The sequence below is a fragment of the Gnatocerus cornutus genome, chromosome 6 (genome assembly GCF_029298725.1).
Source record: "Gnatocerus cornutus isolate USDA-ARS CGAHR chromosome 6, icGnaCorn1.1, whole genome shotgun sequence".
Lineage (NCBI taxonomy): Eukaryota > Metazoa > Arthropoda > Insecta > Coleoptera > Tenebrionidae > Gnatocerus > Gnatocerus cornutus.
The window spans coordinates 8,421,685-8,435,552 of NC_142238.1; the positions used below are offsets into that span (position 1 = coordinate 8,421,685).

A 13,868-nucleotide genomic window follows, 5' to 3' on the forward strand; every position below is an offset into this window, starting at 1 on the left:
CTTCCTTATCGCAAGTCGTTTAGCCGATCTATAAACACATGGCCTGTCCACTTAACTTGCAAATCTTGAATTATTACAATTGCCTCCATCATCTTTAGAAAAAAAATTTAATCTGTCTAAGTACTCGTACTTTTAAGAGGGTGAAAATGCAGATTGCATGTCTATCACTAGCCACTCAGGTAAATGGTCCGTCTTATCCTCAATATGCCAAGTTTAACAACGACTCATTAGTTGATTACTTGCATCGCCCTCGCTCACATTATTAAATTGAATTTCAAAAGAATAAACTTAAAGTCAAGTATGGGGCTTTTGCAAATGGAAAGTTTCTCGAGCGAGTTGCTCTATATTGTAGTTTTCGTATAAATATTAACGATAGTGCGGAATAGAGAGGAATTACCTGCGTAAATTCTAGATTAATCCAGGCACCTGCCTCTACCTTGTCCTAAATTAGTCCTGCCGTAATAAATCCTTGATAATTGGCTACATTGCCACTACATAAACCATAAGCCTCAGATTTCTATTTGAATTTATAAATCTTATTTATTAGATTTACCATAGTTTTAGAGGCGCTACCGGGAAATTTACTTTACGGGAACTTTAACGGGAACACAAAGCGATATCTCCTCTAATGTATACAGTAACTAAGTCTGTTAATGTTACAATTAACATTTTCGTGGCACAACACAAAATATGTCCATTATGCTTGCTACTGCTTTCACAGTGGCCAGGAAAACACAGAATTTAATTAAATTAAGTGACATTGATGTATAAGTTTAAATTAATCACACAATTATTTTGTTTGTTTTAATTATAATTTTCCATTCTGTGCGCTGGTTATCTTCTAAGCGTTTCTTTTTGTTTCCTTTTGACTTTGCTATTCTAAAGCTGTCAAATATTTTTTACAAATTTTATATTTTGGTTATTCACTTTTGATTCTGCAGCTTTTCACATTCAGCTAGATAGTTGAACCCCTATTTTTGATTTTATTAAATGTTGTGGTCCTTTAAATCCTTTTGACGATTTTGTGAATTCCGTCTACCTCGCGTAGTTTTTTTTATTGTCCTCTTTCAATTATTTCTATTCGTTCTTTAAGTTCTTTATTTTATAAATGCTCTCCATTCAACCAAATTTCTTTTAAAAAATGAATCGTTTGAATTTTCAGAAGTAACAAAGCTTCACTCAAGTATTGGATATAAAAAAATTCTTTTGGAGTAATAAAAATGATAAAAATAAAATATAGACAATCGTGCCGTTTTACGACTCGCTTCCACACTCTTCTATTCCCTGTGTGCAGTGATAAATGTCATGTTTTACTCTATTTTTCGAGTATAAAGCAAGAATGTAGTAGTGACTAATGCGTGTACGTAATTAAAAGCGTGGGAGCGGTAATCGTTTAATTTGATAAAATAAATCGCTGTTATTAAATAAACTGTGGTCGTAACAATGAGTCTAGTGCATAAAAATATTTTATTCGTTGTTGTAGTACATGATACCCGTACAATAAAATTTCCATGCGCTTGAATTTATAATAAACGAGATTAACATAGTGCCGGTTCAGTCGGTAATCGTGTAATGTGCAATAAAATTTTAATAGGAGATCGCGAGCTGTCCTGTAGGCATTCGGATTAACACCAAAACTCAAAAGTATATATCGATGTTCATACAAATGCATTTTAATAACACATTAGACTTTTTTGTATGGCGTGTTGGCCCAAATAGAGTGCCTCATGAAAATTATATCGTCAAGTTACGCTGTTGGATATTTTTCCATTTTATATTAAATTATTAACAGGTTGATAGATAGACGGGTTGTTCACGATTATGAAATCTTCACCGAAACACGTCGACAGGAAATTGAATTGAAATGTAGAAATTGATAAACCATGTTAAAAATTACGGTAATGGATCGCGTCAATCGGAAGAGCTTCATCTCTAGGGCTCCATTACCACGCGGTTTCCTCTCGCTCTATAACTCCGATATCAAACCTGGCGTTTTAATGTAATTTTAACGAGGCCACAAGTGCATATTTCGAAAACTTCGCCCGCAATTAATTTTCAACCGACGTTAACTACGGCTTCACTCGCGCTGCTTGCCATCACTTTTAATTCGGGAAGACATCTCGACATCACGGATTCATTCATAAAAATCTCGAAAACTTCCAAAAGAAGTTTTTACCAGGTTCTGCTAATTTTATTTGAAAGCTGAATCTTTACTCGAATAACATTCATCGAGAAACTGAACAAAAAAAAAGTTAAATAGTTTGTTTGCTGAAAGTGGAACTTTAAGTTGTTGTTGAACAAATATTTATTTTGATAAATGTCCGACATAAAGCATTGGTCTTATTACACCAACTCTACCACAGCCAATTAAAATAATATTTATTTTCGCGGAGACACCCATGCATCGAATTAGATTAAACGCCCGGTTATCAATGAATTATGAGGGCGTTGTGTAATTATAAGATTTAACTTTACGAATGTGCACCCTTTTATATTGTATTCAGTAATTCCCCAGGGAGCATTGATACACTTTTATGAATATGCAAGTAAAACAATTAATTAAAATGCCACAAGATAACGTACCAACTCACATTTGCTCTTCCGATAAGAAATGTAATTCCCTCGGGAATATTTAAACAAGTCTTTAGGGTCTTTGCGTAAAACTCTCCAGAGATGTGCGACTCTTCAAGATAGCCCCGAGAGAACGGGACATATCATACTCACAGGAATTAAAATAATATTTATAAAGTTTCCACTGTTACTTTCTTTTATGGGTCCGCGAGCGCCCATGACTAGAAGAAAGTTGGAGAATTGAAAGGGAAAATTCAACTGCTGTATTTTTGCTTAAACAGACGTTTAAATGTTAATACCCTGTTCAGTTTTTTGAAATTAAAGTTGAGAGTGTTGTAATTTTGTGGTCAAGAATGTAAATCTCTTCTCGGTCGTTGGCGAAGAATTAGTGTTTCTTTATCCAGACACATGTTGCTCGATGTCCAGTAATCTTACTTGAGCCTTCCACAAAGCAAAGCCGGGGGTTGCGCGTTACATATTCAATTAAACAAAAATCTATCAACTGCTCTAACCTAAAGCACCTTAATCCTGCTACTGGGGTAGCAAAGCCTCGCGCAGATAGATGTGTGTTGCTATCACCCCGTCCTGCAGAGAGGGGCACGAAATAGCCGGATTACTCGGGTCTGGACGAGGGTAAGTCTGGTAATTATACTAGCTTCGAGGGTTATTCTATGCTCATTGATGACTAGCAATAGTACGTCACCGGTGCAGAGGGACCTCGACTCCGTAATCCGATCTTATCTCCTGTTGCCATTATAAAACAACTACCAAACTCACGCACAGGACCCCATATGACTCCTATTATCCTATTTCAAGCGGACAAAACAACGTACACGCGAAAAATTATTTCACAAAACACTTTCATTTGCACAAATTTGAATCTACTTATCATGCGAGTTTTTTTCACACCATAAAGAGATGATGGCACGCGTGGTTAAAGGTGAGAAATTAATTTTCGAGCCAACAATAAAAAAGTCGTTGGACGCTTTATCGTCGAACCGCACTCAATTTATTCAGAATCAAAGCTAATAATTTTTTTTTGTTTACAGGCCATTGTATACGAGGGACAAGACAAAAATCCCGAAATGTGTAGAGTTCTTCTGACGCACGAAATCATGTGCAGGTGAGTTTCAATTTCTTCATTTAGAGAGTATGTATATTTCATGAGAAGTCAGCCGACCACATTACACTTTGGGTAAATTGTCAATACCCGAATGGTTCTGACACCGTCCAGATGAATTATTATTGTGTGGTCTCCGTTGTAATCTAACGTCGTAACTTGAACTTGGTGCGCTTTCCAGAAAATGAATAGAATAATCTGTCTCGTAAACAAGAATCCTTGACGCTCCTCAAGCAGTTTTTTGTTTACATTTCTCCATCTTATTTGTCGGGGCTTTAGTTATTACAACGTGTTTACCTGAGAATGAAAATGGAGAAACACGTGTAAAAATGAGCTCGAGAAAATTGCAGCATGAAATGTGCACCCTCGATATTGGATGCATTCGTTTGTGCTTTCAGTAGGTGTTTCGAATATTGGAAGCTTTTGTATAGCGTGTTAGTATGTAAAATTTCAGAAAGAAAGAAGTTGACGTGGTTGGTTCGATGATGTAGTCACGAGAATCCCTAAATATCTTTCCCCTATAGTCTTGTATAATGCTGGCGGGGAAGAGGGGAGCGGGAGATCCCTAGGGAGTCTGTCTTTTCCCTATTCCCTTGTCTTGCCATAACAAACATCGCTCTCATTCGCCAATCTCGGCACACACCATTGTGCATTTTCATCTTCCTTACATATTTGACGTTGAAGTCACATCAAAATATGTTAGCACTTCATGCGATGTAAACAATCTTCTTCAGGAGTTTTACTGCAGATGACAAACGACTTACGAAAATTTATCTAGTTATATATTTAGAGAAATGTTGTTCCATCTCCAGCACAGCTTCCGCTTGAGCTTTAATTAATTTACCTGGATTTTTTCCCTGTTTCAGTCGTTGCTGCGACAAGAAGAGTTGCGGGAACAGGAATGAAACACCATCAGACCCTGTGATAATAGACAGGTAAGTCTCTTTTTTGTCGTTGTTGAGAGAAAAACTCGATCACGTCAAAAGTCCATCGCAATTTTCTCGGCCGGAATTGTACACTGCTGATAGGAAGGGGATAGCTACAAAATGGTGTCCCGAGGGAGCCGAGATAGACAAGGGGAAGACGACATCTTGTGGGCAGACGGATATCGCGGTGTTGCAAATGGGCGAGTGAAACTCCCTTAAGATCGTACACCAATTCGTTGACTAGACCATAGCATGCGGTCATGCAATATTCCGGTCGACCGGGAACGACCTGTCACTTCCGTTATCACCGACAATTAGTCCGATAGCCTATTAACGAACATCTCGTGGCAATGCTTGCCCACTCTAATCGAATACATTTTAAACCAACAACATTTTGCGGGAACATTCATGATCCTAATAGACATTATAGATTTACAGCTGGAGCTTGAACCTATTTGCTCCACGAGGTGCAGCTCAAACCCTCACGAAACCGGAATCCATTTTCGCCTGTCCACGATATTTTTACTCTTCTTATTACTTTAACAATTTATAATATTAAGAATCACAGAGTAAAAAGCAAAAAACAAGAAGAAAATAAGCAGAAAAATATTTTCTGTCAGAAATGAGGTGGATTCTCAATATTTATTCTAAAATCAAACGCAAATATCCCAAAATAGTATATATATATAGTTTCATAATGAACATTTTACCGCACGCACGTTTTTAGGGCACGACGAGCGCAGCGAGGAGTGTCATAAAGTAGTAAGTGCGGCAAAATCCATTATGAACAAGTATCATACGCTATTTTTTCTATTTCGCTTTATTTTAAACGAAAAAACTTGATTTCAAAATCTAGGTAATTTTAGGGTGGTTGTCATTTGCAAAATGTTCGGGAAAAAAAATCGAAGTAGCCAAATCCAATTTCAGTCAGTTTGACAGGTGTGACGTTTTGAGGTTATCGGAACGCAAAGGAGCCAAGAGAGCGAAGATGTTGATCATGATCATGATGGTTCTCTTGCGTCCAAAGAGTTTTTCTCCGATGAATTATTAAGCCAAGTACAACAAGAAATAATAGTGTATTGATCGATTTATCATGGTTTATCAAAACCAAAATCTAAATTGTCAACGTTGACGGCAGGTTGACGGTTTGTCTGCTGCAAACCTAAGAAAAATTTAAGTTCCTGGAAATATTGGCACGGGATTGGTCCATTACGATACCGAAATACGCTCAAACGCGTATCGAAATATCTTCATTATGAACGGGAAATAGAAAAAAACTATATTTTTACTATAAATATAAATTTAGGTAAACTATTTTGTGCTTTTTAAAACATTTTACTCGTTACATCACTGATTGATTCCAGTTAAACATTTGGACGAAAATGATTGCCAATTTGGAGACCTTTTTATGTAAAAATATTCATTTTTTTGCTGACAACGATGCACTAAAATGTACTAAAATGCTTAAAATAAGAACAAAACAGGCAGAAAGACGTTTTCTTTGCCAGAAATGGGGTGAAATGCCCATTAATAAATGAGAACATTTTCAATAATTATTCTAGATAAATAATCAAACAAAAAAATCCCCAAAAGAAATTTTTTATTATTTTCTCCCCTACAATTAGTAATTTACGTAAACGATTTTGTGCATTTTAAAACTTATCTACTGTTTACATTATCACTGGTTGATTTCAAATGAAGATTTGGACGAAATTATTGTAAAATTTGGAGGCCTTTTTATCTAAAAATATTCATCTTCCGCGAGCCAATTTTGTCTTTGTTTTGGTGGGACCGGCAGGCTTCAGTTGGGGTCGTCTTTCAAAATCGAATTAAAATCTTATGTTGGCAATTTGGGAATAGATCGCCTCCGATATCGTGTAACCGGAGGCAATTTGTGTAAAGCAAAATGCTCTGTGGTGAGCACGTGGCGGCATAATTCGGTCGCGTGCATATGTTTTGTTACATGTGTGCACCCGTCTATCAATGTGTATTCGCATGCATCCCTCGTTTCAGAAGCAATATCTAATTCAAACTCATCACAATAATGGAGGCTAGCTTCTGTTCCATCTCTAATTTCTCCTCTAGCCAGCGCGCAAGTCCAAGAGCAATTGAGAAAATTTCATTTCGTATGAAATTCATCCGCCCCATCCGCACGTATGTATTTATATTGAATTTTGATTCAATTTAATGCGTGTAACACAATGAAGGCTAATTCCGGAGTCGAGTGCTTGGGACAATAGAGCGGTGTCACCATCAAACGCAATCCCGTCGGGGCAATTTTGTTCCTACTCTGCAGGAGTTCTGCCAACTTTTTTCTTTTTTCGGAGGGACTAATCTGTGGCCGATGACAAAGCTCTGCTTGTTTTGGTTCTGCGATTAGCCCGTTCACTGACTGACGTAATCGGCTAGTTAGATTGACAGAAATCATTCGGTTGGAAAGTGGTTTACGTGGCGGACAACGAACACTAAAGAGGGCAAAATGAGGGACGAATTTAACCGAAACTAACAATAAGCGTCAGGTGTGACCCCAATGCCCGGCTCCAAGTTAATAAAGTTCAAACAAGAACAGAATTTTTCCGATTTTAATTCAGAATGGCCATTTCACCCCGATATAGGTCGCAGTTTTACTTTTTGGATATTAGCATATTAGCTATAGAATAGAAATAACCCCGCAAAAATAATTCATGTGTGTCAGGGATGATACGCGTATTTCCAACACGTTCCAAGGGAAAGATCCGAGAACGTCCTGCAGGAAATATTGTTGGGATTTCTAAAGGTCCTTGTCCGGTTGTCATGGTTACACACTTGAGGACGTAAATCGGCCGTTCGTAGCCGTTCCTACGTTCAGATGGCCATTTCCGAATGCACTTCACACTGCCGCACATGTGGACACAGTCAAGTGTGAAATCACTGTGTTGACATGTCGACAACTTTTGAAATATGTTGTGTTTTAAGCTGTAGTAGAGTGTTCTCGGGTTTCCTCATTTTTTGGGTAAATCTTTATAGGAACTTTGTCAACTTCTATTTGGTCCCGTTTTCCTTGTGAGCAAGATAAGTTACAATTGTCCCACGTTAGTCTCCCTATGTGCCTTCCAATCGAATTCATCATGTTGCCCGGATCCATTACCCGCTTTCAAGCGTCTAGGCGAGACCTGCATCCTGATACACACTCGCAGGAAATCACTTTTATCAGATCCTTGAGACTCTCGGACATTTACAACTGATAGGAGATGATATGATAACTATCACAATTACTTCGACAACTGATTGTCTTTCCTGGGATCGGACAAAACTATTTTAAAGTGCTTGTTTGTCTTCAATTTAAAGTTATCCCATTTGTTAAGTGCTTTTTACCAATAACACGGCCATATGGTACGTAAAATGTCCACTTTCTATTAATCATTTTCACTAAGTATACTGCGTGAGATTGTCCCATTACGCTTATTTAACGTGGACTTAGTCATAAAAAATTCAACTCATTTTTCTATTTATTGCGAACTCTGATTTAAATATTTAGATACGATTCCGCGGTGTGAGTTGTATGGCAATTTGCGAACGACAAATAAAGGGCCAAACGGAATTATTTCTTCCCAATCACGCACATCCATCTATTGAAAATTCGGGATCGATATAGTCTCGCCCATAGCAATATGATGGATGCGAATGCGTTTTGTTGAGAGTATGTTGATGTGAATGAGTTATTCAGCTCTTGATTGCACACAAATGTCACACCGTTGGTTTTCGGTTTGAATTATGTGAGTCCATTGTCATCGGCGATATGACACCGCACTTGTTATGACGAGTTTATATGCAGATACGCTGTCGAATGAAATTTGCAAATTATTACAAAAATTCCTACGTGCATTCGACCGTGTCCATTAATTCGGAAACTCTCCGAAATTGCACGCTTCCAAATAACTATTCAATTAATTAAAACGGTATTATCGTGCGACATTTTCAAAACACGGACAGTTCATCAAATGTTTTTTTGCACATCAAACGCGAACGGACTTTTAGTCAATTAGTGCATTTCCACTCTTTAAATAAAAAAAAGAACCAGTCGGACAAACCATCCCTGTTGAATTTTATATTCGGGGGCATGGGACGGGACGGAAAAAACAATCGCCACGAATTATTAACAAGCTCATTGCGATACACAAATAAAATGACGAAGTGTTTGGAATCATTTATACACATTCTACCACGAAAAAATAATTAAAGCGATTTCAGAGTTGTTTTTAATAGATACAACAAAGTTTATTTTTATTGTATAAATCTTTCCTATTTTTTATAAAAATTAAAAAATTTGGAAAGTAAAAACTCACTATTTCGCACAGGCCAATAACCATCATAAATAAATACTCCTAGTAAAATATCAAAATTTTATTGTTGGAACATTTAAACTTTTGAGATTCGATTAGGTTTTAATTGTATTTGTATACCAAGGGAGCGAAAACACTTTTCTGGTACGAGCGTTATTATTTCCCGAGAACCAAAGAATTGAGCGAAAGTGGAAATCGAGACCAAAAGTCTTTTTCCGTGGTTTTTTTTGTTTACTTTTTTTTTAACTAGCACATTCACTTCAACAAAGATGAGTCAATACAGGATGTTTTTGAAATGTATGTACAAAAAGAGTGTGGAAATTTCTTGTAACAGGTTGAGTCAATTGAGAGAAAACAGTTTTAGTAAAAGTCTTTTTGTTTTCGAGATAAAATTACACAAAAATTTCAATTTCAATTTTTAATTTGAATTTGCTTGTGCGCCACTGATTTAAAAGTGAACAAAAAATCGAGTTGCTGGTTGCTTAGAAAACAAGTCATTCCAGACACGTTTGTCGCCAGTGGTGTAGAAAGTATGTGAATTGGGGTAAATTTTACCTTGTCAGTTTTTGATTTAAAAATTGATTTTTCATACTTCATACTCCTTCTGAAATAGCGCAGAAATGTTTTGTACATGCATTTCAATAACACCCTGTATGTAATCTTTGACACATAGATGATTTAATGATGATTAATGATTGTCTCCATCCCTATTAAATATTTACCTTAATATAGTATAATAATAAATATAGGCAACTTAAAATACGCGTTTTTTTATCGACTTGCAGGGGAGAAATTAAATTTAACAGTTCGGAAGCAGTTTTTAAGATAGTATAGTGAAAAAATTATGGATTTATGGATGGATTTAACTTTTTTTTAGAATTGTCTGTTGACCACTGCCATTGTATTACACAGATTCATTTTCGTCTCTGATAAATATTATTTATAAATTGTCTTATGTACTTCCAAAGTTCAACACTGCACCACATTACAAATTTTGGAGCAAATATTAACCATGAAACTTCCAAAGTTGAGAACAACATGAATCTTGTGATAACACACAAAAGTTACGCAACTATCTTGTAACACCCGACGCCAGGTCAAACTTAAGAACTAAGATTACAAGAATTCAAAGACGAAGTGTTTGAGTTTTTCAGACCGCACTTAGCCAATGATTAATTCTTGTTATCGCGGTATCGTCATGTTGCATAATTACTTTTCCATGTAATTAGTATCATTTTACATTATAGAACGTGTGTCTGGACACATGCAACATCGACCATCTGCACTTGAAAAACTATCCACACGCAACAAACTACCGAATTTATTATTATTATTTACCCAGTTAGATTCGTGCGACAGATGCATAAATTAACACCAAATTAAAAATGGAACAAGTACATTGTAAACAAACATGACACGAAACGCTCGTGCATATTCTGGTAATTATCCATGTCGGTGTAATAAAACAAGAACTAGGAGAAGAGGACCTCTTGCGCCCCTTTCGTGCAAAGGACCCAGATAAGGACGCGGAATGAGTGTCTATTGTTTGCTTAAGAGGCCCCCCGAATTCACCACTTACGAGCTTAAAACACGCAAAGTTCTTTAATTCACACTGTTCAAACTGCTGAAATTTATTATAATAATCGCTCCAATCGAAGGGTCGAATGAGCTATAAAGGACCTAGTTTGAAATCCTCAGGGATAGAGTGATTAGGACCCGAGAGTTGGCAACATGGATATTCAGGGAGAACCGGACTTACGTGCGCTCGCCTGGGACTCACTTCCGTTTTGTTGTAGAAGATTTTTTGTTTATCTTGTTTTTTTAAACGACAGATCTGCTAGGATTTAACGCAATCGCATGATTCAATTTGCAAATTACTCCGTTACAAATCGGTTGATCCCCTCGAATCTATTACGTCTCATTTCATCCCGTTTTCTTCTGGTGCAATCAACTGGTCAGGCGAAGTGAAGGAGAGGGTGCTAACGCAACCGCCTCCATCTGTTTGCCGCCCCAAACTACGAGTGTTTTACTTAGATTAGATTGATGTGTCATTGGATCATTAAACTAAGCGAAAATCATTTTTGGCGATAGTTTCATTAAGAGAATGCAAAATTGTGCAATGATCGCAATGGAGCTGTGACAAGTCCATAAATTACACGGAATGGCGAGGCAATCGGGCGTGAAAGTGGGCAGATTTCTTGATTATCGCACATCTCAACAGAAGCTACTGATAATTCTCTTCCAAGCTTTTCTCTAGTTGAATTATTAGATATTTATTTGGGTGCTTTGTGGATAAACAAACAAGCGCTTGGAGACAAATCGGTGTAAAAACTTGTCATTGCTAATGGACAAATAAGCGTATCCATGTCGGCCCAAGTCCCTTCGGACCATCTAGGATCGCCGATTGACAAACCCGGTAATTTGACGGAAGTTTCGGGCATATTGCCCTTGGGTGTGCTGTTCAGTGTCGACTGAGCAGTGTGATTGCGGTCAGAGTGTGACATGAAGTCTGTTTCCGGCTAGCTGTCCACACATGTCATTAAAATTTGATGGACGAGAGGAGCATGGAGCAAAAAGGACCACCTCTTCATAACAGACCACAATTAGTAGAGTATTTATGGTATGTAATTGTAGTCGGTAATCAACAGTGCAGGCTCCGCAAATCAGTGTTTGTTATTTGACACCCGTTAACACAGCAGACTATTAAATATTATCTTCACATTAATACAGCCATCTGGTAACATTTACACGCCATCACTATTTGATGGAGAGAACTGTGAATTGTTGCAATGCTCGTTTAGATTATTTAAATTATTTCAATGATTTACAACGCACTCAGCACCACACACGTCAGACCTGAATCACAGAATCTAATGCCATATTAAGAGACGCTAATGTCCTCTTGACACTTATGGTTAAATTTAACACACCACCGATCAATCAGACTTTCTTAGAAGGAGAACGGCATTCTACTCCTCCATTTGAAATTACAAACGGCGCATTTGATTTTATGATTGTCCCCGTGAAACTGATGTATGATTTATATAAATCAATGATAGCCCACATATAAGGTGTTAAAATACCATAAAAGCGCCCTTCTTCTTTTTACAAAGACGCTGCTATAAATAAAATCGGCGCTCTGATTTGTAATCATTCGATGGAATTACTTCGATTGCCTAAAACGGCAACGGAAGGACGACCGGTCATTGTCATTGTCACTTTAACAACGCGACTACGAAAAAGGAAGACTCAAAAGAACCGCAACAGATGTGAGCCTCGGGACATCCTCACCTTATACTCTGCAAAATCAGCACTTTCCAGGCCCTTAAACACCATTCACACCCACAACACACGCATCTAAATGCAAGACCTGCCCTCAAACTAACTGCATGTATTACGCAGCATTAGATGTCTATTTCCTCAAGCTAGAAGCTCGTTCACTCTCCGGATGGGGACATTATGGCATATTAAATTCCGCAATTCGACAAGGAAAACTAATTTGTTCAGAGTTATTGGGACAAATGAGGTGAAGCTTTTATTTATAGCCTTCGTTAAAGCTCAACACAGGTTCTCTTTTAAGAGAGACTCTTCGACAGATGATGTTTGTTTTTAGTTCCGTCATAAACGACAATAATTATTTCACTACACAAAATGTAACATTTTATTCATTCATTTTTAAAAATAGAGGATCTAAGAGATGATGGTTTATGTCCAACTTTACGACCTCGACGTAATGTCGAAGATAACATCAAGTTTCATATAAAGTCATAACCAGTGTTGCAGCATGTTTGAAAGGTTTAAAGAATAAGAAAAATCGCTTTTTATTAACTCTTCAAGAAAAGCATCTGGAAACACATTTGCATATTACTGTCTGCAACGTGTTTCGCTCCTGACAGAGTCAATTTTTTAACACAAGTGACAGTTATAAAGAATTAAAACTACGAAAATGCGGGCTTTACTATCACTACTAGTTTTGCTTGAAAATTGAATTTGAATACAGTTAAACAAGTTACGTGCATAAAAAGGGAAATAAATTTATTCAAATTGGATCACGGCCCAATTAAAAAAATTAGAAGGAACACGTAAACATGGGAAATTATGTACCTAATTGCCTGTACAAAATTCATTACTCCAACTAGAATAAAATTTGTAAAAAATTCTTCGTTCCATTAAAATCGCGGTAGATGACAATCGGAACATCTTCACGTCGACAAACTACTCTTTATATCCTTTTCCGCTGGTCATTTGTTAAAACCTTCATCGTTAATCGATCTTTTTGTCCATGATGGATACTTTATCTCGCCATATAGATATCGGTAATACGTGCTTCTTGTGAAGCTGGGCCTTCTGTAACATTACTCAATGCCAATAGCTTGATATAAGACACGGAAGAGGCAGGAAAATCGAGCACATGAAGAAAGTTGCGGATCCGTTCGACTACGAAGACAGAAATAAAAGAATGAAACAGATTGCTCCGGATAAGAAACTTGTCAGTTCCTGTGAACGCGTTCATCCCTGAAAATTAATGTTTGTGCAGTCACTAACTCCATCGAAATGGCGCTTTTGGAAGTCTGATTGTTCGAAAAATTCGATCGCGGCAGGCGCCAAAAATCTAAAAATTAGGCGGATTCCAATCAGTACAAAGCGGTAAATTTTACGATCACAAGTGCCGGCAATATTTCAGAGAGCGGTAGCTCAGTTTTTAAGCAATTTGTGGTGGTTTGTGTTTATAAAGCTACCCCGATTACTGCACCCGGATAACATGTCAACAGTGACAGATTTATGAAGTGGTAGACCAAATCTATGGCGTTGTCAGCAGAAAGCTGTGAAGAGATCGAAAGTGGCTCCCGGCACTGAAATCCAACGAACTCTTCGGATAATTTTTTAGGTATCGATTTCCCTGCAAACATACACTTTGTTTTAACCAAA

At 37.3% G+C, this 13,868-nt stretch overlaps 1 protein-coding gene across 7 annotated transcripts in view; it reads left to right on the forward strand.

The window, feature by feature from the left end:
* The window catches only part of kn (EBF transcription factor knot), a 44,706-nt gene that overhangs the window by 15,560 nt on the left and 15,278 nt on the right, over positions 1 to 13,868 (forward strand). For all 7 annotated transcript variants that reach the window (XM_088039253.1, XM_088039250.1, XM_088039252.1 and 4 more), the window contains exons 5-6: positions 3,621 to 3,694; positions 4,558 to 4,626. In XM_088039253.1, coding sequence (XP_087895379.1) covers positions 3,621 to 3,694; positions 4,558 to 4,626 — 143 coding nt within the window. The remainder of the gene's footprint in view (positions 1 to 3,620; positions 3,695 to 4,557; positions 4,627 to 13,868) is intronic.